This window comes from Oenanthe melanoleuca, chromosome 5 (assembly GCF_029582105.1).
Source record: "Oenanthe melanoleuca isolate GR-GAL-2019-014 chromosome 5, OMel1.0, whole genome shotgun sequence".
Taxonomy (NCBI): Eukaryota; Metazoa; Chordata; class Aves; order Passeriformes; family Muscicapidae; genus Oenanthe; species Oenanthe melanoleuca.
In genome coordinates this window covers 48934680-48962022 of record NC_079339.1, presented here as the reverse complement: position 1 = coordinate 48962022, position 27343 = coordinate 48934680, and the positions used below count along the sequence as shown (strand labels likewise).

Below are 27343 nucleotides of genomic sequence, written 5' to 3'. Positions count from 1 at the left end.
TGGGGGATGGATCCTGGCTGGGGATGGATCCTGCTGGGGATGGATCCTGCTGGGGGATGGATCCCTGCTGGGGATGGATCCCGGCTGGGGATGGATCCGGCTGGGGATGGATCCTTGCTGGGGGATGGATCCCTGCGGGTGGATGGATCCGGCTGGGGGATGGATCCTGCTGGGGGATGGATCCGGCTGGGGGATGGATCCGGCTGGGGGATGGATCCTGCTGGGGGATGGATCCTGCTGGGGATGGATCCTGCGGGGCGATGGATCCTGCTGGGGGATGGATCCCTGCTGGGAATGGATCCTGCTGGGGGATGGATCCCTGCGGGTGGATGGATCCGGCTGGGGGATGGATCCTGCTGGGGGATGGATCCTGCTGGGGATGGATCCTGCGGGGCGATGGATCCTGCTGGGGGATGGATCCCTGCTGGGAATGGATCCGGCTGGGGGATGGATCCCTGCTGGGGATGGATCCGGCTGGGGATGGATCCCGGGGGGCGATGGATCCTGCTGGGGGATGGATCCTGCTGGGGGATGGATCCCGGCTGGGGAAGCGGGGCTGTGCACCCGCCGCAGGAGGGGAGCGCTGCCCGCTCCTGCCGGTCTCGGCAGGGAGATGGATCCTTGCTGGGGGATGGATCCTGCTGGGGGATGGATCCTGCGGGGGGATGGATCCCGGCTGGGGGATGGATCCTGCTGGGGGATGGATCCCGGCTGGGGGATGGATCCTGCTGGGGGATGGATCCTGCTGGGGGATGGATCCTGCGGGTGGATGGATCCGGCTGGGGGATGGATCCTGCTGGGGGATGGATCCCTGCTGGGGATGGATCCTGCTGGGGGATGGATCCTGGCTGGGGATGGATCCTGCTGGGGATGGATCCTGCTGGGGGATGGATCCCTGCTGGGGATGGATCCTGCTGGGGGATGGATCCTGCTGGGGGATGGATCCTGCTGGGGGATGGATCCTGCGGGGCGATGGATCCCTGCTGGGAATGGATCCCGGCTGGGGATGGATCCCGGCTGGGGGATGGATCCTGCTGGGGGATGGATCCTGCTGGGGGATGGATCCTGCTGGGGGATGGACCCTGCGGGGCGATGGATCCCGGCTGGGGGATGGATCCCGGCTGGGAATGGATCCTGCTGGGGGATGGACCCTGCGGGGCGATGGATCCCTGCTGGGAATGGATCCCGGCTGGGGATGGATCCTGCTGGGGGATGGATCCCGGCTGGGGGATGGATCCTGCTGGGGGATGGACCCTGCGGGGCGATGGATCCCTGCTGGGGATGGATCCCGGCTGGGGGATGGATCCTGCTGGGGGATGGATCCTGCTGGGGGATGGATCCTGCTGGGGGATGGACCCTGCGGGGCGATGGATCCCGGCTGGGGGATGGATCCCGGCTGGGGAAGCGGGGCTGTGCCCAGCCCCTCGCTGCGGGATTGGGGCACCGCAGGAGCCCCGGGCAGGGAGTTTTATCCACCAGCTAAGATTCTTCTTCAGAGAACCTAAACTAGAAAAATCAAAAATTCCCTCCTTAATGTACATACAGTTGTTTTTCTGGTTTGGGTGGATATTTCTAGATGCTTCTCAGCTCATGGTGTGCCTGCTCTGGTCACTGCCCGGCTGTAGGAATACAGCGTTCAGTAGCTTAATCAGAGGCGGGGAGCTGTGGCTTCAAGGCAAATATTGGGCTGGATCCGGAGCTTGTTGAAGTCAACAGGGCTCCCACAGGGCTTTTTAATGAGGCCTATCATTAATTCCCTAATGAAGTTAGCCGCTTATCTTTATTAGATGGACTCTTCAATGAATTGATTCAATCTAGAAGACTTCTCCCTGACAGATTTTCAGAGCCCCATGCACTCCTGCCTCAGCGCAGAGCCCAGCCTGCCCCCAGCCAGCCGTGCTCTGCTTCCCAAGGAGCTAATCAGCCCATCTCCTCTCAATCAATAAGCATTTATTCTAATTGAAACCAACATCGACAGGGTACCAACCAGGAATGCGAAATGCTCTATAAATAACGTGCGTGAGCTGGAGCCTGGGAGTTGGCAGTGGCAGGGCTGTCAGTGGGAGTGCTAATGGGGGGGACACATGCCACCCAGTGATCTGTCACTCTCCCAATGCCCTATTTACAGCTCTCAGCAGGGAGCTCCCTGGCTCACTTTGATGATGAATTAGCTTCCTCCGAGGGATCAACCTCCCAGTCCCCCATTGCAACACCTTGCAGAATGCATTGCCTAAAGAGAATTCCTCATTAACATATAAATCATGATGTATTTCTTTTTGGCACCCCAGGCAAAACAATGGGCCAAGAGCTTCCCCCCATCAAGCTTTTCCCTGAAGGGAGAACTTTCATTGATTGCTAAATGGAAGGTGGAAAGAGTGAAATCACTTAATTGTATGACTCCTCTGGTGTGCTGCAGTGTAGACTTTAAGTATATGACTTTCCCAGCAAGGATGCTTTCTCCACATTGTATTGCAGGACATGGTATGATTCTTCCCTATCATAACCAGTTACTATAGTAGGTGTTCAAGTGTTAGTTTACCAGCAACATCAGGGTCTTTTGAATACCTCACCTGCAATGAGGATAAAACCTAAATTCACAAATAAGGCTTAAGACCAGAAATCTGTAATTCCTGTACAATCTTTTGTAGAGAGATCTGTTTTCTCCATGCCACACGGTGCAAGGACATAGGGCTCTGTGAGTCAGGAGATGAGCAGCCACTGCAAGCAGTGCTCTGTGCTGAAGTTAATAAATACTTTTATAGTCAGTCTGGGAAACACCAGCAAAAATACCTTGAGGCATTTGTGGTTTATATGTAGCTCTGCTACAAACTTGCAGGGTGATGGTAGGTGACTGCCTGTGTGGACAAGTTAGGATCATCTGAATTTGTGAATTTTCAGTTCACTCACCAGAACAAATAAAGAAATTGCCCCAAACCAGCCCTGCTTCTCATTGGTTGGACTATGCAGAAACTCATTTCTGATTCTGTACTTTCACGTGGGTATGCCATGAGCTGATAGCAATGTGGCAGCTCTATCTGTCAAATCTGGCTTGAAAATGAGGACAGGAAGCACCACATTGTCCACTGAATCAGATGAAGCTTGGTGAGGGATAGCACATTGTGGTTCCACTTCAAGCCTTATTAATGTGTTCAGGAAACAGACTAAGTTGGCATGCAGGACCTACCAAACCCATCACCAGCATTGTGTCAGTGCCTGGAGAAGTAATGAGCACTATGGGATAGTTATTTTTGGGTGAATGGCAGGGAAACATTCTCAGCCCATCCTGGGTGCTCTTCTGACTTCCACACCAGGCACAGCCCACGTAATCTATCCTTCCCTCAGCCTCAGGGAAGCCTGTCCCGCGGCTTCTCCCATCCCCTGGCATGTCTGGTAGATGAATCAAACTTCCATATGGTGCACTTGGCAAGAGGTGCCTGTCTGGAGAGCACAGCAGATGGTCCTTAAGGAACAAGACGTGGTTGCTCCCAACAATACCTCATCCCAGACAGTGCAGCAGAAAGCCTGTGAGTGTCTACTTTCCAGTTCATATATGTACTTCTTACTGGAGTCTTCGTGATCTCAGGGCAGCTGCAGAGAGGGAATAGCTGGAATACCCAGCACCTGAGGTCAAGGTGAGAGATTTCCCAGAGTGTGATCATTCCCAGGGCAGGATCTAAAACAGTCCCCAGCACATCCTTCCAGCCAGCAATCTGCCACCCCCTGAGCTCAACAGCCCAGTCTGTGCCCAAAGCATCACCAGTGCTGCCTGCCCCTTCCTCTCCTGCCTCCTTTCCACCCCACTCTTTCCCCACAACAGCTCTTCCTCCACAGGCTTTCTCCTGTGCTGCCTCACCTGCACTCCTCAGGTTGAGGATAAATGCAGTAAACCAGCAAAGGCACCATCTTCTTTTCTCCTCTCACCTTTCCTGGGAAGCTTTCTAATTTCACACTAAAATCCATAGACAATTGAAATTTTGAGAGTTTCAACAGCAATAATAAGAAAGGTTTCACTGTTGCAAATTTGCCTTTTTGCTGTCCTACCTTCTCTCAACGCTAGGCAGCAGCTTACCTGCCTTTACATCAAACACTAAGTGCAGCCTCCAAATTTAAGCATGCACAAGCCAGCTCACCCTCCCTTCGACCTTCTGTTTACTACCCATTTGCTACATTACACAGGTTTAAAGCAAGGACACATTTTTTTCTTGTTTAGTGTTTACATTAGAGAGATTGGTATCAGTTTAATTAAACCATCTTAAAATAATTTGGTAGCAGGCACTGTTTTCCCTGTGCAGACAGCAGCAGAGCACGGAGTCAGCACAGCTCCATCCAGCTCCATCCAGCTCTGCTGCCGTGGGGCTCAGCCAGCTGGGCAAGGAGGGGAGCCACAGCAAAGCAGCCCGGGGTCACTGCCTCCACCAGCACTGCCAGAGGGAGAGCTTGGGAATTCCAGCAGCTCTTCTTGGAAGGGGGTCCTTTGTTAACAAACAGGAACATTGAAATGCAGGTGCAATTGCTGCAAGGCAGGCTAAGAAATAGGGCTCAGAAGGCATGTTTCTCCTGAATCCCAGTGCTTTTTTATTGTTTATGCATCACAACATCCATCAGTTTCATTCTTGCAGAGTGATATTTTCAGTTTTCCAACTCTTTTGAGGTGTTTTTCCCATACAGGCCTTATCTGGTACACCAGTGTTAATCCACAGCTGTCCCAGCACCATCTGCTGATCTAGTCCTCCCTCTTTGTTTTCCCCTTATGTTTTTCAGAAATTAGTAGAAAACCCTGAAGTTCTGACTGTTTTAACTGCTGAATACTTCCTTCATGACTTTTAGCTGTGGGCTTGAGTCATGGCTGTGGATTCTCTTCTACTGACTCACATGAGGGGAAGAATTTGCCTCTGTTAGAAGGCTGAGTGATCAAAATGATTTATACCCATCACGCTTTTATCCCTTTCAAATTTACCGTGTGTCTCACAGACCCAAACTGTAAATGTCTTGAGAGGAAATGAAACCATTAAGAGTGATTTTGAGCATGCCAACTCTCAGGGAGCCTCAGCTGCCCTCATCCTGGGAGCAGTGTTGGAAGATGCAGCCCAGTGACAAAGCTGCCCACCAGCTGCCACCAGCAAGGGTGACTGAGGGTGAAACAAGCCAAAAGGAGACTTATGATCATGTGTGCTGGCTTTGGCTGGGGGAGAGTTAATCTTCTTCCCAGTGGCTGGTATGGAGTGTTGTTTTGCATTTATGCTGAGTGCAGGGTTGGTAATAAAGATGTTTTTGTTATTGATGAGCAGAGCTTACAGAGCCAAGGCCTTTTCTCCTTTCTGTACAGCCATGCAGGGAAGTTGGAGGTGCAGGGAAGGCTGGGAGGGGACACAGCCAGGACAGGTGACCCCAACTGACCAGAGGGATATTCCAGACCATAAAACATGTACAGTACATAAAGCAGAGGGAAGAAGGAGGAAGGGGGGACATTTGGAGTGGTGTTTGTCTTCCCAAGTCATCATCACATGTGATGGGGCTCAGCTGTCCTGGAGGTGCTGAGCACCTGCCTGCCCATGGGAAGCAGTGATTTAATTCCTTGTTGTGCTTTGCTTGCTTGTGCAGCTTTTGCTTCCCCAGTTGAAATGTCTTTATTTCAACCCAAGAGTTTTCTACCTTGTACCTTTCTGATTCTCTCTCCAGTCCCAGTTGTGGGGGGTTGTGCAAGTGGCTGCTGGCTGGGGTGAGACCAGGACATCATGGAAGCTGCATGCCTGGCTCTCAGAGCAAGCACAAGGCTCGTGGAGAACACACCCCTTTCCTGGGAGAAAGTCAATAACCAGTGTATGAAAGACTCAAGGGCACGTGGGACCTTCTCTGGGGCTTCACCAAGGGCAGTGCATGACAGCCCCTTCCCCAGCAGCCATCACCTCAGCCTGGCAGAGCCCCCACAGCTGGGGCAGCCGAGCAAGGGGATGGCTGCCTTAGCTGCTGCTGTGAGAGAGCAGATTCCTGCCACCAGTAATGAGGCCAAGAGTCAGTCCAAAGGAGATGCCTGCAACTCTTGTAACTGGGGTCATGCAAAATGCTTAGCACTGCTGCCATCCTGGCCTTACTCATTGTGCTTTCATAATCCAAGTTAATGGGTCTGCAGAATCCCTTTGTGCAGTACTGTGTTTAGAGATTTGGGGGTTCTGAGGCCAAGAGCTTTACTGCTACTTACATGAACTGTGCAAGCTGCAGTTGCACAATAGTTAAACATCACTAACCAAGTGTTTTATCTGGTCTGTTGTCCCAGCCCCTCCTGTATACCCATTTGCTGGCATGATGCTTATCTGGCCGTGGGGTAAGTCAGCTCAGGAAATTAAACCAGCAGAAAACTGACCTGGCAAAAAAAAAAAAAAAAAAAAAAAAAAATTGCTTTTTGCTAGGTAAGCTCCTGCTCTAGCTCATTGCAGTGTCTGGGAGTGCCTCTCAGGGCATATCTCCATCTGGGAAAGTACTTCCATTAGGCAAGAGGGAGACCATGCCAGTGCCAACCAAAGTAATTTTAAAGCAGTGTGACAGAGCATATTCAGTTGCCCTGTCATACAAAGAGACACAGGAGTCCAGGCAGGGTGATGAAATGCAGTATCTCACAAGTTCAAATTTGAGATGTTCTCTGAAGTCCCTTGTAGAAGAAAGCTGATGAGCACTTGTGTTCTTCACCTTGTGTTTGCAAGTAGGCTGTCTGGGGAGGTTGTGGAATCTCTCTCTTTGGAAATAATAAAAAAACACCAAGGTTCAACCCTGTGCCATTAGCTGTGGGTGGCCCTGCTTCAGCAGGGAGGTTGGACAGGATGACCTTCAGAGCTCCCTTCCCACCTCAACCATTCTGTGTCCCATTAAAACCAGTGCAGAAGCAGGTGTAAGCACATGAGCCTCAGGGTGGAAGGCCCAGCCCCAGGGAGGAGAGCCAGAGGGCAGTTCCTTAATTGAGTCAGTCTCAGTCTGCACCAAGTGGATGGAAAAGTGGGGTTTGTGCAGCTCCCTGGTTCTGGCACCCACATTTCCCTCCTGCCTGGCCTCCAGACCACACTCATGCAGCCACATGTTCCCAGCAGGGAGTTCCCTGACTTAACACTAATACCTGCTTCAGGTTCATTGCTGTCTCTTATGCCTGTTGATCTGTCTGGCTGTGAAGCAGCCTTGCTGCAGGGGGTGGTGCAAGGGAAGTGGTGGTAAAGCTTCTCCAGAAACACAGATTCCTATCTGTTTTAGTGGGGCACGAAACCACAAGGGCAATGTTCCTGCACCATGGTGCTTCCAGCCACACCTGCCACAGCTCTGCCCTTTCTCCTGTCCTTTTATGTCCCCCTGCCCATTCTCCAGCCTTTCTTTAACAATATAGTCTAACCCATCAGCAACTTCCCTCCTCATCCAGCACCTATCCCACCAGTTTTTTCTCATTAACCTCACATACTAATTTTAATTACTTTGCTCAGAAAATTTTCTGCCATTTAATGGGTGAAATTGGTTTTCAGGGAGCAGGAGCTCGAGGTACCTGGCAGAAGCACAGAGGCAAAGGCAGACAAGGAGTTTGTGAGACCCTTTTGGCTTGACAGACTGAAGTCAGATGCTCCTGTTTGTTCTCACTCTCCAATTTAATTATTTGTGTTCTTTCCTCCCCTGTACTGATAAAAATGGAGTTTTTGAAATGTGAATTGAGCTTATAAATGTAGCCACTTTTTTTCCCCCCCACTGAACCATTTAACAGCTCCCTAACTCAAAATGTATGCTATTATATGACTGGAGTGTGGATAAACAGTAAGTTGATAGCAGGGTTGAGATGCAAATCTACAGATAACATTTTACTCCAAGGGCAGAGGATGTCAGAAGTCCTGGCTGTGCTGTACCTCAGGGGCAGCCCTGGAGAAGCAGAGAGAAGAGCCAGCAGGCTGACAAGCAATCCCTTCCCACCCTGTCCTCATGTTTAAATGCAAACAAATACTGAGAACAGAAAACAGAGAATTATTAACATATATAGATATATTCCTGCCATTCGCTGCATGTTATTAATCCTCTTTTCCTCTACCAGAGAATATATTAGCAAGGGTAGGCTAAAAATGCAGAGACATCTGGCTGAGACTAGAAAGAGTAGCATGTTTATGCATTATTAATGTGTCAGAAAAAACAGACTTCTGTGGCCTGTATGTATTGGATCAGTATGGAATGGCCTTTATAGCAGTGTTAGCACTGATAACTGGTCCATTTTGCTTATCTTTTGCAATGGAATAATCTCCAGGAAGAGGCATGTTTATTTTGTCAAAGGGTGAAAGAGATTATGTTTTGAAATAGCCTTTAGTGAGGAGTTGTGCTTTACAGAGCACAACACTACTTTATTCCTAAAAGAGAGAATGTGATCTGGGAAGCAATGCAGGGTGAGCAGAATAGGGAAAATACAGATTTCCACCTTAGCAAATCTGTAATCACAGACTGTGCCTTTGGGATCTTTGGTTATCTGAGAACAGCAGTGCTCCAGTCCCACTAGTGAAACAGAAGGTCTTGAAGGGGAACACAAAATTACAGTGGGCTCCCTAAGGCATAGCTTTTGGCACAGAGGAAATGCATTTTGTTGACTGGTTTATGTCTTGACAAACATAACACAAGGAGGCTAAAAACCCAAAATTTGTGCAGCAGGGCGGGGGGCATTGGGGCTGCCCAGGTGTGAGATGTAATAATCAGTTTTATCTTCCAGCTTTGTGTCCCTTTGGTTTACTGGGTGGACGTGTGATGGTTAAATCAGCAAGAAACTGGAGGAGGCCCAACCTTGGAAAGAGAGAGCTGCATGGATTCATGTGCTGCTCCTTTTCAAAGGATGGAGTGACTTTGTCAGCATCTAGCTCATAAATCAGGGTGCAAGGAGACAGCCTGGCTCCCCTCTCCCCAGCCTCTGACATGTAAGACCTTGGCTCAGCAGAAGGGTAGAGTCACATTTCCAGCAGCACAGGGAGTGCACCAGCCATGTCTCTTGGCTTATAGAGACAAGTATTGGCACCAGGCTCCTGGAGTAGGATTCATTTCACAAGTCTGTGTCTGAGCTAGTCACCCTGCACTGCTCCTATAATCAATAGGGGCTCTGAGGATGTAATTCACCCTGTGCAGGAGTAGATATCTAATAGGGGTCAAATGCATTGCCCCAGAAAGAGCTCATTTCTCTCTGTTGATTACAAGGAGTGCTGAGCCTGCTGCCTCTGCTACAGCTGCCCACAAAGCCCTGGGGAAATGTCCCTGCTGTGGCACAGCACTTACAGCTGGTGCTGCCACCACACAGGACCATGGCCACATGGCTGTGGAGAGCCTCAGCTTGGTCACAGAGACAGCAGTGCCCTGGAGCACAGCTCAGTGGCACCCAGGCAGCTGCCCTTGGCCAAGCTGGGCACAGGAATCTCATCTCATGGCTGCTGGGGAGCTGGGATACACATAGTGCCTTGGAGCAGTGAACCTGCACAGGTAGTCATGGCATCTTGAAATCCCAGCTGAAGCTGGGACTCTGCTGAAGCAACAGTAGAACATGTGTGAAATAGGATGTCTTGGCTAGGTTGAAGCAGGGTGCAACCTTGCAGCACAAATTGCTTACCTGGCTTAAGAAACAGCCTTTTTTTGCAGATTCCAAATGCATGGGCACCAATCTGCTCTGCAGTGACCCAGCAGACTGAGGCAGGGCAGAGCTGATGTGCTCATCCCTCTTGGAATGGGCCATGGCAGCTGTGCAGACACCAGCTCACTCCCAAGGCCATGTGGATAGCTGTGCCACACATGCAATGGTGCTAAAACCAGCCAAACCTTTGTCTTTTGAAAAGACATGTCTTTCTGGAAAGCCATGAAACAACATGGAAACAAGTGACTCACAAGCCTGCCACTTCTCAAGTCCCCAGGCATGGTGCAGCTTGACAGCAGCTCCCAGGCAGAGCCAGGCAGATGCATCCACCTTGCAGACCACTGGGATTGGGGTGAGGCTTGGGGACAGCACAAGACCCAGCCAGAGCTGTGGGAAGCACTGAGGCAAAAACCCACAGTGTGAGATTCACACCCAGAGTGTGAGATTTGACTGGTCTGTCACTTTGCAGCCCCTGGTGAATAGGATGACAAAAGGACAGATGCTGCCAGACTGTTTGGCCTTGCTGTCACTGCAATGGCAAATGACACTCGACTCAAAAACTTGGCAGCTCTGGAAGAGAAGTCCAAGTTCCTTGTCCTGCCCACAGAACTGTGGCTCTCCCCCAAAAGCATGAGACCATCTGGGCTTCTTGATGATATTTCCAGTCCCAAGAGAAAGAAGAAGCCTCAGGAAATGCTGATTTTGAAACCCATCTGAAACAAGTTTGCACCTCTCTGGTTGGGAGCATTTGAATATTTTGGCCACATGTTGCAATGCCTAACCCACCCCCCAAACCTGGTCCCACCTGCATCTTTCCCCCCTTTAGAGCCCCCTTTTGCTCAGAGCAGGGAAGAGAAACAATCTGACTTGGCAAATAGCTGGCTATGAAAACGATGAATCCAAGAGCACGTGGAGCTTGTGGTTGAAAAAACCCGTCTGATCAGCAGAACTTTTCTCCCTCAGCATCTAAGGACAGATTTAGTCTCAAGGCCAAGCTGCCATGTGGTTATAAAATAAAAGCAGGCTTCAAGAACTGATCTAACTTTCTTCAATTGTCTGTGTATCTTTAATCATGTTCACCACTTAAAATGCAGCAGAGCTGGCAGCTGATAATTAGATTGAGCCTGCAGCAGCATGGCCAGTGGCCAGATCACATGGCTCCTTTCATCTGCATATTTATGCATTTAAAGGAGAGGAAAACTTTCATAACATTTTAATAACTAGGTTTTTCTGAAACCATAAATCCAGTCCTCTGGGCTTAGCCTACACTCTCCTTCTGATCTTACATAAGTGGAAGAGGGTGGGGTGCTTTGTTTGCTCTCCCTATTCTTTTCCTGAGCATGAACGTGCAAAGCCCATCCTCTCCAGCGTGGGGTCCTCCGGAGGGTGGGAGGGTCAGGTGAGGTAAAACTGCACTTCTAAGGATGCAGGTACAACTTTGATTTGGTTCCTGGCGTGGGAACAATTCCCCTTTCCCAAGATAGCTCATCTACAGACTAGCAGGAATGAAGCTCGTCTGCTAAACAATGGCTGCAAACAAAGAATTCCTGATATCTGTATTTCAAACAGAAGCTACAGCGCGTGTTGGCTGTTGCTTTTCTTAGCACATCACCATCAGATTCAGCCCTAGGACGGTGATCCTTCAGATCATGAGCTGGAAAGACGCCAAAACACGGGGAGCTGGTCCCAGTCCCACCCAGCCCAGCTCTGTGGGTGCAGGAGCTCTGTTTCCATGTGTGCTGCCAGAGACAGCCATGGGTGGGCTGTGTCCCTACGTGTCCCTACGTGTCCCTACGTGTCCCTACGTGTCCCTCCTGCCATGGACAGATCCCAGAGGTGCCTGACCACTGTCTGCAGCCACTGCCTTATCTCTCTGGGGAAGGGTCAGGGCAATGCTGCCAGGTGCTGTGAAAGGGGGATGCTGTGTCCATCTCCTCTGCCTCAGGGTGGCAGCTCCCTTGACAGCCCCGCTGACATCCTGCAGGGTCATTCGAAGTGAGGCTTTGCAGACCATCCTCCCTCTCCCTGGAGGCAGCACTGGCATGGGTTTTTCCATTAGCATGGAATGACAGCTGCTATCAGCACGAAAACAAGGTGAGGCTGAGAGACCGATGCTGCTGCGTTGTCTTAGTAAGATGGAGGAAGCTCTGCTAAATAACACTGGTTCACAGATTTTTTTCAAAGATGAAGCACTCTGTTAAAATAAAATTGAGCACTATTTAATGAGATGCAGTTCTTAAGCACCATAACTTTTTTTTTTAGGAAAAGTTATTTTTTCTGTGCTGAAAGCAGCTTCTACCAAAGGTTTTCTGGGTGAATCAAACCATGTGTTGCTGATTTATAAGGGTCTTGATAGAGATTTTGATTGTTGTTTTCATATAGCAAGCAAACAAATCAAAACAAATCAATTTCAATGATAGGTAATTTCCATAGTACATCTTGAACTGCTCTTTAGCCCTGCCAATAAAACTTTGGGGTTTGAAAAAACTCTGGGATTCAAGTGAATTTAGGCTGGTGCCACTACTTTGTTTCAGAGGTAATGTTAATTGATATAGTTATTTAGCAATAGTTTTGCTAGACAAACTGAAAGAGTCAAGCCCAGAAAAATGCAAACCATGTCACTAACTCCATTGGGAGGGACCATGGCTTGTTTCTTGTGTATTTAAAGAATCAGAACAAACAAACAAGGGCAAGATGAATTAGGAGTGGGAGTAAATTGCTCCCTCCCCAAGTGAATCAGGAACAACACCACTGGACAGGACACAGCAGCAGTGCCAAAATATTTCTTGACATTTTCTACTGGAGGTCCAAGAGAATTTCTGTTGTTCTCCAGTGTTTCCAAGACATTCATAAAGCACCTATCTGGCTACCCATTTTTGATGATGACTTGTGTCCTTAAGTTTCATTATCAAGTTTTTAATCTAAGCCTGAACTCTCTGATCTGTCATCTGAATTAGTGAGGGAATTTGCAGCAGGGTTTTCCCCAGCAAAGAAAAACAATTCACTTGCTAAAGACATTATGTGGGAGATATAACTCACAGATATAACAATTTGAAAATTTGGGTGTTTGTTTTGTCATTTTGGGGGTTGCTCTTGTTTAACTTAATGTTGAGACTATATCTTACATTTCCAAGCCTGTAAGTAGGGCAACAGATTTTAGCCAGAAAGTCAATTTGAGACTTATTGATTTTGATGAGGTTTGAGGATAAATACTGATAAATGTAACATAATGTTGGAATTTGCATTTCCTAAGCCTTGTCTAGACTTGGATTCAGAAGCTGTGATGCACCATGTGACATACAATGTAGTTAAAGCAATGTGATTTTAATGCACAGCTTTAAACTTGGTTGTTTTGTTACATTCTATTTAGCACTTGCTAATCTAGAAACCATCTATGGTAAATGAAAAGGGAGGTTACAAATCAAAGGCAGGCTGATCTTGTGGTTACACCTTTCAGATGTGGCCCCTGCTACACACAGGGCTATTTCACCTGGGATATGTGGTAATACTTCCCCAGGGAAGTGGTGGAATCACTGTCCCTGGAAGTGTTAAAATGACATGTGACACTTAGGGACATGGTTTAGTGATGGACCTGGGATTGGTGTGTTAGTGGTTGGACTCAATGGCCTTAGAGGTATTTTCCAGCCTCAGTGATTCTCTGATTCTGTGATTCTGTGTGTTGGCTGCAAGAGGCAGTGGGGCCATGTGTGGGTGTTGAGGGTCTGGGTTTACAAGGGGTTAACAAGAGGTGTTCTGGGATGGCACATGGGGAGCAGGGGTGTGAGTGAATGACAGGATAGAGAGATTTGAATGTGCAGGCATTAGGCATAGATTTGAGTTTGAGGGAGAATAGTGGCTGTGGTCCTTGGGAGCAGATGGGGATAAGGCAGCTGTGGCAGTGGGAGCACTGAAGGGACAAAACTTTGTGCCCAGAAAGTCAAGCACATGCATTTCTTAAAATACCATCAGCATCTCCATTTCCTCCACAGCAATGCCAACTCTTCTCTACCAATAAACCCAGCACTTTTGCCAGCTGGGCAGGCTGGAGCTCAGAAGGCCCTAAAGCACCAGCCCTTGCCTGGAGCTCCCACACAGAGCCAGGAGCTGAATTCCAGTTAGAGAAATCTGACAGCTGTTCCCTTCAGCTATCACTCATCCTTGGTACACCCAGACCTGTTTGATGTAATCTGATAAATTTTCACATTAGCCAAAAACTCTAATTCAGGGAAAATCCACCATCATGAGCTAAGCAAATGCTGCAGAAGAGGCAGAGGGGCTCAGTGTTACCTTTCATAAAATTCTTCTCTGTAAACTTTTCAATCTCCACATTGCTGGTGGTGACATGTTGGTACACTGGGACAATGGAACCAAGGGGAAAGATTGATCCAAGTACTGCAGTTAGCAGGAATTGTCCACTCTGAGGTCCTACCAATCCATCACGAGGGGCCATTCTGGATACTGGAGTCACACTTCACTGATTCCTCAAACTGAAGCCCAAACCCATCTCTTCCAACCCAGTAGGACCAAAGTGCTCTGACTTCTGGCCACAAAGTTCAGTGTTTGGTACCAATTTAGAGGTGCCCTTACAGAAATCAGTGTTAATCCAGATGTGTGATTTGGATCTCCAGCTGACTGTGACAGATTCCTCTTTTTTTTCTCCAAACTAATTAGTGTTGTTTAGAGCATCAAAGTTTGCAGAATATGCCATGTGAAAATAGAGGTATGACACTCATCAGTACTTGATGCCTGCCTGATGCACCAGGAGTTGATTTTTCATCACTGGGCTCTGTCTGCCTCACTCTGCTCTTTAATCTGTCATGCAGTCACTGGCCATGTAAATGTCTCTGCAAACACACTGAACATGAGTAATGCAGCATCTGTTGCTATTTATTAAACTGTGGTTTATATCTTTGGAGTACATGGTATTATCCTTCATAGATGTGGCTTTATCTCTATTACTACAAACAGAATTAATTAAGAGTATTAATGTTTGTGTCTAAAAAATTATATTCCTAACTTTTATCTATGGAGGCAATATTTTCATATCCATTCTCTCCTAAAGGCAGCATCCTTTGGGAAGATGTGATAGACACATTTAGGTAAACATCATTCCTCCAACACACATGGTTTCCATTGCAATTGATCCCCTGCTGTTCCCTTCCAAGCAGTTTCCTCTGTTACATGTTCCACGATGGTGGCTGAAATACTGATCAGCGATAGCAGAGGCAAATTGACTCCAGCAACCAGGGGTTTTAAGGGCAGTTAAATGTTTATATCTGAGTGTTCATGTACTGTAGTTATTGAAATACAGTTTTTAGGCATGCACTGAAATTTTCAGTGGCATTGCTTGAGCCAGTTATGATTTAGTAAAAGATAGAATGAATAAAGGTTGACTGAGTGAGATGGAGCATAAAGATAATGAACTACAAAACAGCCACATGGGCCCAAAAGCTGTATAGAAGATATTTCCTCCTGTAGCCTCCCCCTAGGGCTGGGAACAGCTTGGGTGCTTCACACAGACCTGGCACAGAATCTGCACCTGGGCCATGTGTGAGCTGCCTCAAACTTGGGGTGACAAGCTGCTCACTGCAGTCTAGCAGAGAAACGATCCTACATGCTTTTAAACTGACACAGCCATTGGGAAAAGTTTCTCAGCAGACAATAACAGCAAGAAGCTGGGGAAAAGCAGGGTGGGAATTGCTTTTCCCAGCGACTGTGTTTCCTTAAATGCATGTCAAACTACAGCTCTAGATGTGGCAGGGTGGGAAAACATCTTCCATCACCCAGGATTTACCATTGGGCTGCAGTGGATGTCGCCCCAAATCAGACTGGAGCTGGCACAGAGGTAGGAGGAAAACCAGTGCATGCACCAGCATATTTGTGGCAACTTCTAAGTCTCTGATCCTAGATGTAGGCTTGTGTTCTGACTACTTCTCTGTGCCAGCCAGATGAATTTGTTCATGAGAGTTCAGGCTCTAAGAATGTGCTTACTCCTTTGCACAGGGTGGTCTAAATGCCCTACAAAAGATACTGTGACAGCAGCAGATTGAGCATTGAAATTCTTAAAAGTTTAGCTTCCCTTTTTCTTTACTTTTGTATCATTATTATTTCTTGTTAATCATTGTGTGCTCGAAACTTTCAAGACATGACCAGTGGTCTCTTCTCCCAAGGTCTAACTGCAAGTCTGATGCTGGAAATTACACTTATACAAGTGACACTGGCATTCCCTTCAACTTCACCGTCTGCCGAGGGGCTGCACGTGATTGGCAGCAACCCTGCAATGAACATTGACAGAAAAACCTGCCACATGAAAGAAGCATCATACGACTAAAATACACAATGTTCTGTTTGCCAGGAGAAATTTTTATGATGGGAAGGTCTTTCTAACACAAATTGGAACCACTTAGACTTCTGCATTCTATTTCTTCCTCTCTGAAATGACCCTTGCAAGGCCTTGTTTTGGGGGAAATACTCCTGATGTGTATCTCAGGAGGCTGAGAGATGGAATAAACTCTCATTACCTCTTGCTAATGTAGAGCACAGCAGATGTCTGAAGCCCTGCTCAGTGGGGTCCATGTAGAACAATAGCAGATCTCAACTTTCACAGGACCTGCTGAGAGGGGTCTGTCCGTGTCCATTTCAAAAACTTAGCTGTCACAAAGCCGGCAGTAATGTGGCCATCACAAAAACCTTCTTGTTGTGCTAACTAGGAATTCTCACTAATTGATATCACTATGGGACCTCCAGCCCCGGAGTAAGCAGCAGGGGCTACAGTGCATGAGAAAGACACCATGCAAAGGCATTGCTGTGGGTTAATTGAGTACTAACGAGGTGAAAAGGTGTGCTCCTGCCCTAGGAAACACGGGCAGAGACCATCAAAAACACAGCCCGGCTCCCGGCAAGAGCTGCAGCTCCAGCCCAGGGGTGCCCAGCTGCCAGAGGGTCCCACATGGAAATGGCTACACCGTGGCTGCCCCTGTCCCAAAAGCTGTAATTTCCGGTGTGGAATAGGCAGAAAACAATGTGGCATCACTCACAGGCTGTCCTCTCCTGCCCAAAGCCAGGGACCTTCCCTAAGAAGGCATGAGGTCAGAGTGATTTAGGCTTTCCTAAAGGTGCTATAGAAGAGATGCTGGGTGGTCGCTGCTTCATCACACACACTGTCACCTCTCACAGCCTGAAATTATACTAACTCCAGCTATTTTTCAGAGGCCACACCTACAATTTTGGCAAAGGGCATTTGCAGGAGGCTCTTGGGACCACACTGTCTCCTCTAGGCTCAGGAGCCTGCAAGTACAGCCAGTGTCCTTCAAGACCTAAGTGTCCACGGGGGCTCAGGAACATTCATACCCTGCTTGGAGCACTCACAGGTTGGCCAATGCTAGGTGAGCTGAAGGTAGGAAACATTGGCACTTCTTCATTTTGTTACAGTAAAGACTTAGGCAACTAAAGAAAGAAAAACTTCACAGCATGCTTAGAATAAACAGTCATTCTTTATTATACAAAGTCACACCTTACATATAAATAATTTGAATGTCTTGCTCTTTCATGGAAAGTAACAGAGAAAAACCTTCAAGGTTGATACATGGGAGCTGGTATTAGAAATCATATAGGATCAACCCCAAATCCTGCATCTGAACACACAGATATTTGGATCCAGTGTTGACCTGCACACCACTTCCCTCCCCTACACTGGAAGGAACTGAATCAGGACCCTCCTTGGAGGACCACCCCCATCATCAACCTCTGGTTATGGATCCCAACCCTGCAATCTTGGCCTCATCACTGAAATCCAGTCCTCTACATTTGCAGTAGTAAGAAAACTCAGTTTGTAGCTGCAGAAAGAGCCATTACCTTCTCCAAAGTGCATTATCTGTAGGTTTCTGGAGGTGACTGAAATAACTAAGCCTGCCCAAGCTGAATCCCTTGCAGCTATTTCTATTTCTTGGCTGACAAGCTGGCCAAAGCAGCAAAGGTAAGTATTGCAGAGTCTAGCAAATTTGACTAAAACTGAGACCATTTATGTGGAACAGCAGTGTGGGAACAGAAAAGAAGCTAGAGGAGCAGCAATGAGAAATGTGAGCTTTGATCAAGGAGATAGCAACATTTGACTCTATCTGAGCTGGCAGGGAGATCCCATTCCAAAGCAAAATAAAATATGTCATTCTTTCCAGCAGATGAAATTCTCCCCAGCAGTTTGTTCCTCCCAGGATCATTTTATGTGATCTCATTGTCTTTAAAGTCCTTCCCCAGAGGAAGCTGAACGTTTAATATAGACTACAGCGTTAGCATCCGGTATTAAATCAGTCCAGCCACTCTGAAATGAGGCGAGTGGGCGTCCTGGAAAGGAAATAAAAATGCAAGTTTAATAGAGGAGAGAGGCTCACCTTGACCCATGCTATTTATATTGTAAAAGGCACAGGAACACACTGCTTGCTCAATGGAGGGTCACTCTGCCCTGCCATAGATGCGTTTTACACTCCCAGTAAATTCCAGATGCTCAGAGTGTGCACAAGGAATGCATCATCCAACCCCAGAGGCTTTTACATCTTGCTTTGCTTTACCAAGCAGCCCCAGGAGAGAACCAGCACATTCCCACAGCTCTCACTAATCCAGCTGGCAAACGTAGGCACTTGGCATTTCAGCCACACAGTTCTGGCATCTTTGGCTGCAAGGATGAGCCATGAAACTGCAAGGAAGAAAAATGTCAGGAAGGGAAATACTAAAGACCTGGGGCAGGATGTCAGGGATCAGCACCCCAGCAAGGCACTGCAGAAAGGGTCTCTGTCCCACATGCTTCTCCTGCATCCCCACTGTGGTTTCTAGCAGGACTCTTCCCAGGCAGGCACTACACACAGCACTAACAGCTGCCCCGTGAGGAAGCCAGATGTGCTGTGAGAGGCACAACTCTCACAATCCATTGCTGGTGTGAAACTTGGTGGCTCAAAGAGATTTATGTTACATCCGTGTAAGTGCTCTTATGTAACTAGTTCACCACATGCCAACTGTACATATGCCCACAGAAAAACTGCATTTTTGGTAGTTTGGGGGTTTTTTTTTAAATATCATGTGAGCTGACAAAACATGATTCTTCAGCACCATTGTGAGTGAAAACACTCATTTACCTCATTTAGTGTTTTACTTCAAGAAACAATTTAGCCCACGCTTGAAGTGTCAGCTAAATGAGATAATTTAAAATAATTCTGAAAACAGGCTAACTGTAAGAGGCTATAATCAGAGCTAATTACAGGGACATTCTGGAAATCCCTTGGCTTGGGGCTTTAGTTTTGATAAAGGGGATAGCAACTTCTAAGCTATGATTCTTTTAATTATAACAATAGTAACCACCTTCTTTTACACAGCTTCTTTCATCTCTAAAAACCCCACAGCTTTGCAAACTGTACATACCACAGGGATTGTTTAGCCTAACACCAAAGTGAATCCATCTCTTCAAGAAATAAGTGTTTAAAAATACCTGGCAATCCTGGGCAAAATTTGTAGAGGAAAAAAGGTGCAGATAGAGAACATAATTGCCCTTGTATCTCCTTAAACAAACACTCAGGGGATTTCTGGATGCCCACAGTGGCAGCCATCTGAGCTAGAGAATAAGGAATGTGCTGCAGACTCAAGGCACTGTGCAGGAAAGCAGCAGCACCACGTGGCAGACCCTGCCCAAGCTCACCTGTCCACGTCCTGTGCTGGGTGACAATAAAGCTCTGACACTGCAGCTGGGAGTTACAAATGGCAGCGGCTTCCTCGGCGCTGTGGATGGACAGCAGGCAGCCCAGGTGGCTGTAGGAGGGCCAGCACTTGTAGCCTTCTCCTTCCACTGTTCTGAAACCCCTCAGGGAGATGTAGTCTGGGGACAGAAAGAGGTGTCTAGGGAAACACTCCAGGTGCACTTTCAGAGACTGGTTAGCTACACAATCAGTGAAACTCTCAGAAGAATTGCAATAGTGACAGACTGAACTGACCTGCCAAGGTGGAGTGGGGTGGAGCTGCAAAGTTAAAAGAAACCCAAATCTTGCCCTTTGGTTCTACAGTGGAGCACAGGACAGCAACTCCCCCACAGATGTAGGAGAGGGTCAGGGGTGCCACCTCAGGGGTGGGTAAGAGGAGGAGGCTGCTGTGCAAAGCCACAGGCTCTCCATGTTTTCCCTGGAGAAGCCAACCTCAAAATAGCCTCTCCTACACCCCAGCCTCAACAGCAGGAGCTCCTCACAGATCCAGCACCAAACTACACGGGGCACAGACTGACCCACTCATCATGGTGCCACCCACAGAAACAGGAGATTGAGGAACTCCAGTGAGGGAAAGGGAGGCCAGATCCTTCAACTGACAAGGAGACCTCACAAAAGACCTGACAAGCCTGAGCAGGTGCTGTTCAGGCTATTGTTCACTAACTCCTGGGAGTCTCTCCTCACCTTCCCACACCTCTAGCATGGTGATCATTTTGGCACAGCGCGAAGCCAACTGACAGGTGTTGTTGGAAAATACCAGTAATTCCTGTTAAAGCTGCTGGTCCCTCCATGCAAATGACCAGATATCTTTGTTCATAACAGTGCAAATTACAGTTCTTTCACATGTAAAGAGATTTCCTTCTGCAAGCCACCATCACCCACCACCTTATGTGAATGCTCAGGAAAACACAAGGCGAGTAGCTGCTGGATTTTTGGAACTTCCTTTTGATCATCCTCATCTCTACCACTGAATGGTGGTGAGTGAAATGCCTTTTCAGAGGAATGCACCTCATGAAGGCACATTTATCCATCCACAGGTCCAACAGAATGATCTTCAGAGAAAAGGAACTTGAGGGCTCCAGGCACCCTGCCACACTCATCTTGGTGCTGTCACCTCCCCACTCTATGTTTCCATAATAACCTGTGCTCAGCAGACAGAAGCCACACACTGAAATGGGAAGTTTGAATATCAGCCCAGAAAACTGGCCTGTTGGTCCAAAGGATAAAGATAAGGATATCCCAAGACAGGAGACACTGAGTTTGCTATCCCAAATACATTCCCTTGGAACACTGATGTTCATTATGAGAAGAGTATTTAGTAGCAGTGCAAACACATGTCTGTGCAGACTGTCTGCACTGCTTTTAGTTTGCAAAGCAGTACAATCATGAATACTTCCCATGGAAAAACAAACAAACAACAAAAGCCTGCTCAAAATAGACACTTTTGGTGCTTATTCTAGTGACTATAAACTGCCTAAATGTACAGGAGATCAGAATCTGACCAATTACCAAGTGCCTCACTCCTTCAGTAACTACTTCACTTGGAGCATTCAAAATCAATTACCTTTTAAAAGAAGAGGTCTTTTCTGCAGATAGAGCCCAGACTTGTACAGATGTAAAACCTTTTCAAAAGCTCTCAGGGTTTCATTTATTCCATATCGTAAATCACCTACATTTAAGGAAAAAGATGACAAAGTAAGCAATTCACGAAATACCATTTAGAAACTTCTAATAATAAAGTTTATGAATGTCAGCTGATACCTGTTGCATTCAGAATATCACTCAAAAGGGGCCGCAAAGCTGGTGGTGCAGAGTGTGGCAAAAGATAGGTGAAAAAGTACCTGCAAAAAATCCCACAGGCTGATTAGAATACAGTGCCTTCATTTCCCTGGTGATTAAGAAGTCTGCATTTTCCCGTGACTTGATTATCCATATGCAACTAGTAAGTCTGCTTTGGTTATAAAGTTATGTTTGAGCACATCTTGGTGTCTCAGATGGTTCCTTGTGAGTTGGGCTGAAAGCCTGGTCCTTGCTGCACGAAATCTACCTTGCAAAGCTTCATGTAATAAAGCCTCCCCTTATTCCCCTGGGTCATTTTTCTATACTAAGCAATGTATTTCCCACAAAAAAAAAAAAAAAGACCTGTATAACAGAAGACTCATACAAGATCTCTCTCTTGCCCTGAAAAGGTTTGATCCTCTTATTGCCCCTGGAAAGTCAGGATGACTCATCTCCTGACCCTTCCACAAAATTCCTGTTCTATGCAACAAGTGCACAAGAGACAAGTGCAACTGCAAGGCTGCAATAATCTACACAGGGATTTGCCCTTTAGCACTGAATCCTGGAAATCCAGGCTCCCTTACTAAGTCCTTCTGTGTAAATATCCAAGCTGCCAAGGCTTCCTTCCAGGATGTGACCTGTCAAGCATCAGTGGTGACCAGAAGTCCCTGCATTTTCAGCCTACATGAAGTGCTGCAGCAGCCTCAGCCCCTTGCCTGTCATCTGCTGCATTGCTCTTCCACAGGACCCTACAGGGAGACTTGGAGATGAAGGGAAGCACTGGCCAGTCTGTTCCAAACAATGAGGACTCAAAGCTGGTGGGGTTTTGAAGGTACCCTGCACTGCCACTGCTTCCAGCAAGCACAGCCCATGGATGTCAAGCACCAAGGCTTGTTTGGCAAACAGAAAATTTACAGGTGCAAGCTCTGGGGCAAATTTTTAGAGAGCGTTGGGGAAAGGGAGCAGCAGAAGAAAGATGCCTTCATTCTCACCAGACAACTACACTATTTTCCTGCCTTATAAGGAAAATAACTTGTTTCAAAGTGATCCTTAACTAACCTTTGACAGAGGTGAGGGGAATCACTGCCTGGAAGAAGAACAAGGTGCTAGGGGCTACATGGCAGGGTGTGAGCTCAAGCACCCCAGATCTTCCCCCACGTGGCTGGACATACCGATATGCATTGAACAGATTCTTCTTCTCATTTATTCCTTCGCATTTTCCAGCCACGGAGCATTTGAGAGGGAAACTTTTGGTAGGGAAGTCAAGTGTGCAGTCACTATCTTCCTTGCAAGACAGCTCCTCGGTGCTGGCATCATCCATGTCTGTCACTTTTAGGTTTCCATCCACCATAACAAACTGCCTTGGCTGGAAATCCAAGAGGACTATTGAACCCAGGGGGGAATGTGCCAAGTAAAACAGCAGTTTCACAAGACTCAGGCAAATCTGAGAAAGAGAAGATGAATATGCATGGAAAAAAAAACAGATGAAAAACAGCTATTAAATTGGAAGTAGAACAAAGGGGAGGGCATTCAATTAAATTAAAAGGGGGAAAAAAGCATATAGAACTTAAAAGGTAATTATATGTATGCTACAAAATTTATTATCAACATTGCCACAGGATTTGACTGGTAAGTAGTTTAGCAACATTTTTTAAAAATGTGTGTACACAAAAAGAGACATTTGCAGTTAGAAGAACTAGAGGAGAAAGCTGTGAGGAAAACAATAGCAGCCTTCATGTTTCAGGAGCTATATTGATTTGCTAGCTGAAATCAGAAGGGTTTTTCCCAGTCTGGCACAAAATTAATAGATTCCCCTCCCTTCCCCCATGCTGCTTAACACAGACTGAGGCTCCATGGTCATTAATACCAGATTCATGCCTTGCTGCATCACTCAGCAGTATGAATTTGGGCACACAATCATGCTTCTGAAGAATTACTCAAGGCTTGCAATGTATTTATTGCAGCTTTTTTGCTTTTATGACAACTTTCTGGCAGCAGGGAAAGGCCAGGCAATACCTGACTCGGCAGAAAGCTTCGTAAATTATTTTAAACAAACTAGAGCTAGAGGAGTGCATTTATACTGCACCAGCACTTTCTGCAGCAGTTTTCATTCAGTTTCAGAGCCCTGGCACCAGACAAAGTGTATCTCAGCTAGGTGTGCCAGGCAGCCCCACGTCACCCCTCGCCACTGCCGATAGCGATCTGTGCAGGCGAGGGATTTTTCCCTTGGAACAGCTCGCACAATCCCTGGTATCTGATGTGGCTCATCACAGGGGAATCCCATATGTTTAGACACCCTAATTAGGAAACAGGACTAGACAGTGCCAGTGTAAATTCTGAATTAGTGTATTCTGCAGTCAAGAGATTATTAAGATCTCTAACGCCACCATACCAAACTTTACCACCAGCTAATCCAGCATCATGGGCTTCTTACAGGAGACTTTGGCACGTTTAAGAAGATGAGGTGCTAGGAAAGCTATGTAGAAGCCAGTATGAAATTGAAGAAAATAAAACTCCCCAAGCCAAGAGAAATGGCAGTGGAAGCTTTGATCCTATTTAAACTTGTTTGGTGAGCAATCATAAGAATCCCAGCTCCGTGTCCCACAGATGAGCAGGCGGTTGCCACACTCCCCCTCTGGCTCAGATGGCAAGGCTTCAACATTAAGGACCACATGCAGACAGGGATTTTATTTTAGGACTTCTGCTGTGCTTTTATTTTGCCCAAAGCATTTCTTCCAGACACTAAGATACCCTTGCTTTTTCACATGATGCTTTTTTTTCCTCCTGGCACCCAACCAAGTAGTATTGAACCCCCAACTGAGCCCTTGAGGCAAACTGTAAAACAAGCTATAACCAAAGTAAGTGTCCTGTCACAAGTCACTTCTATTCCTGGGGAGCATATGGGTCCCTATGCAGGATGCCTAGGAGATGAGGCAGATCTCACCAGAAGGGCTGCAATCCTAGCATCTACAGCAGGAGGAAAGAAGTTTAGTAGTGATTTTACTACAGTAATTCCTAAAGGGCCAAAATCAGAAACACCAGACAAGCACATGGTGAGCTTGTTCCTAGAACAGGTAACACACAGCAAACCACAGACTTGGAGCGTGGTGAGATGGTTTTCCCAAGTCAAGCTCGTGTTGCTGAGGGGCACCTTGACCAAACCCCTTCTACATTTATATATATGTGTATATAAAAATATATATATATATATATATATATATATATATATATATATATATATATAAGCAGTATAGAGGCAAAACTAATGTTATCGTGTAATCGAAGGTATTAATCACCGCACTAGCACCAAGTACGATTTTGTGGCTATCTTGTCCCAGATGAAGTTCTTTTAACAGCGCTCTACAGAGAAAGAAACTCACCGGGAGTCACCAAGCTAGGGCTGTGTTAATGTGATTTTAAAGGAAGGAAAGGGAAACGATTTACAGACACTGCGGGATCAAACAGTGCCGGCAGAAGAATCCCGTTTGCCCCAGCGGTCACCACCGGCTCTTTGCCGGTTTGCCCAGTTTGCGGTCTAAAGCGACTGATAAAACTCCTTTGCTTTGTTTTCTTACCTTAAATCTCTCCTCCCAGGGGGTCTGCAGGAGCTGAATCATCTCCAGCGGGGATCCCAGCTCCAGCATGGCTGTGACCCGCAGCTCAGCATCTCCGCTGTTGTCATAGCATTGCCCGTGCAGCTGCGGGAGAGCAGAAGCCGCGGTCGGGGCGATGCAGATCCCGGCAGCCCGGGGACGGCGCGGGCACCGGCAGCAACCCCCCCGCAGCCCCCCAGCCCCTCGCCCGCCGTACCTTGACGATGCCGGGGTGCTGCAGGCGCTGCAGCAGCGTCACCTCCTTGAGCAGCTTGTACGCGGCCAGGCGGCGGCAGCCGGCGGGGGCCCCGTAGCGCTGCACGCAGCGCCGCACCTCCCGGCCCGCGCCGTGCACCGACTTGAGCGCCACGCTGCCGCCGCCCGCCAGCGCCGCCCGCCACACCACCTTGGTGAAGCCCCAGCCCAGCACGCCGACAGCCGTGGCCCGGCTCAGGTCGCCGCAGCCCAGCCCTCCCGCCGCCGCCGCCTCCCCGCCGCCCGCCGCCGCCTCCAGCCGCCGCAGGTCGCGCCGCCTCTGCCGCAGCTCCTCCCGCAAGCCCGGCGGCAGCAGGAGCGGCGGCGAGGAGCCGGGCTGAGCCTCACCGGCAGCACCGGCAGCTGGATGGAAACCATCACCAGCGGCACCGCGGCCGGGCGGCAGCGCCAGCAGCGCCAGCAGCGCCAGCGCCGGCAGCGCCAGCAGCGCCAGCGCCGCGCTCCGCCGCGCCCGCCCCGCCGCAGCCATGGGCAGCGGGACCGTGCCCCGCAATGCCGCTCCGCCGCGCCGGGAGCCCAGCGCCGCCGAGGGGCGTGTCGGGCTCCCCGCGCCCCCACCCGCCGGCACGGCACGGCCCGGACCGCCCAGGCAGCGGAGGCGGCCAGGCAGCCCCGGTGGGTCTGGAGGAGGCGGCCCGGGGTGGGAATCGGAGCTGCACATCCCCGCAGACACCCGCCCACCCTCCGACGGCGGCTGCTACAGCAGAACACGCGGGTTTCACGGGCGTGAATTTCAGCCTGCTAGAGGGTACCGCAGATGGGATATACAACGGGTTAAAATCAGTGAGAACCGGGACATCACATTTCCCTGCCGCTTAAAACTCTCAGATTAGGTTTCTAAGAAGAGCAAACACTGGCAGTTTCTCTTATTAGAAGGATAAACCCTCTTAGGCTAAATCAGCAGTACACTGCCTAAGCACGGAATTATAATTTTTTCCATGGGAAAAAAAATCAAACCAAACCCGTGCTCCAGCAAAACCAGCCAATGCAGGCAGAGAACACACATTTTCGTTGGTTTGTGAGGAGATCAGATCGATCGGTGTGGTGGCACAGCTCAGGTGCCTTGTGTGACACACGTGTACCGGCGCGGGGCAGGAAAGCCTTTCCGACGCGGCTGCGAGAAGCAGGACAGGTGCCTGTCACGCCTCTGTCACTGGGTTTAGACACGGCTCTGCACCGGGCTCTGCTGTGCAGAAAGTCAGGTTAGCTTAGAGTAAAGGCAGATGGAGTTTCTCTGCTTCTAATTTAGGCAATATGCAGTTAACTCTCCTCACTGAGCAGCCTGAAACACCAGCCAAATGGGTGGATTCACTTTTTTATTTATGTTTATGCTACTGGGTTAGAAATTAAAATAATGGTCTTCCTCTCCACCTAGTCTGCTTCATTTTCTGTCCTATTGTTTTCAGTGGCATAACTAGCCACTAGACCCTCCCCAGAGAGGGAGCAGGTGATGCATGGCACAGCTGGGGAGGATGCTGCTGCTCTGTTCCTAGTGACACAGCCCTGCTGAGAGCTTGCAGCTTCTGGCAGTCACCCACCGGCACACAGTGGGTGAGATTGCACAGGGTGTGCCCTGGCTGTGATCAAGCAGTGACCTCTCAGTCCTGCCGTGCTGCACTGCCCTGGGACACATCTGCTCCATCTTCCCCCCCTCCATGCACAGCAGTGCCAATACCTCTCTCCTGACTCACTCCTAACTCACTCTCTGTGTGCACTGCTTGGGTCACGGTCACAAATCACTCCTGCAAAGGAACCTTTGTGAAATACCCCTAAGAAATTCAGCTTTAATGTCACGTCCAGTGGGATGGAGATTTTCAGAGATTACAGCAAGTCAGTTATCATGACTGGTGATCCCCAAGGCTATTTTAACAAAAATAATGTATATAAATCAGTTTTAAATAGCTTCCTTCCCAAGAGCCTGCAGAAAGTTTCCCTTTCACTTCTTGTTGGTTCAATACCACTGGAGCAGCTAATGAGACAATAAGATCAAGCACAGTTGTTTGGTAAGAGAGCAGGAGAAAAGAATTCTGAACTCAGGTAATTTCCAGATGGCAGAGTTTGGGGAGGGAAGGAAAAACAAACGCTCTGCCTACATGTAAAATAATCAAGTGGAAAATCTCAGGTCTCCTGTGCTTACCCATGCACAGACAGGTTAGGAGTTAATCCCAGAACAGCTCTTTCAGTAGCTGAATTTCCTTTGTTGCTTTTTAACCTTAATAGCTCTTTAATTACTGTTCTTATTTTCAAATCAAGTATACATCTGTGTCATATTAATGAATATTCATTGTCACTGGAGAGGTATTAAATGAATTTTTACCTGTGTTTCCAAGGGAATAGAT

At 48.1% G+C, this 27343-nt stretch overlaps 1 protein-coding gene across 2 annotated transcripts; it reads right to left on the bottom strand.

Moving 5' to 3' along the window:
• Positions 1-17092: 17092 nt before the first annotated feature.
• On the bottom strand, positions 17093-25496 carry LOC130253790 (extracellular tyrosine-protein kinase PKDCC-like). Of its 2 annotated transcripts, XM_056492687.1 has the most exons (7): positions 24946-25496; positions 24711-24833; positions 22308-22579; positions 21118-21197; positions 20921-21025; positions 19299-19475; positions 17093-17956 (listed from the first exon to the last, which is right to left on the bottom strand). In XM_056492687.1, the coding sequence occupies exons 1-7, from the start codon at positions 25471-25473 to the stop codon at positions 17853-17855; spliced, it is 1389 nt and encodes a 462-aa protein (XP_056348662.1). In that variant the 5' UTR covers positions 25474-25496; the 3' UTR covers positions 17093-17852. The 2 variants fall into 2 exon arrangements, with proteins under 2 accessions (XP_056348662.1, XP_056348663.1); XM_056492688.1 differs by lacking the exon at positions 19299-19475 and having other exon boundaries at positions 17099-17956.
• Positions 25497-27343: the final 1847 nt, after the last annotated feature.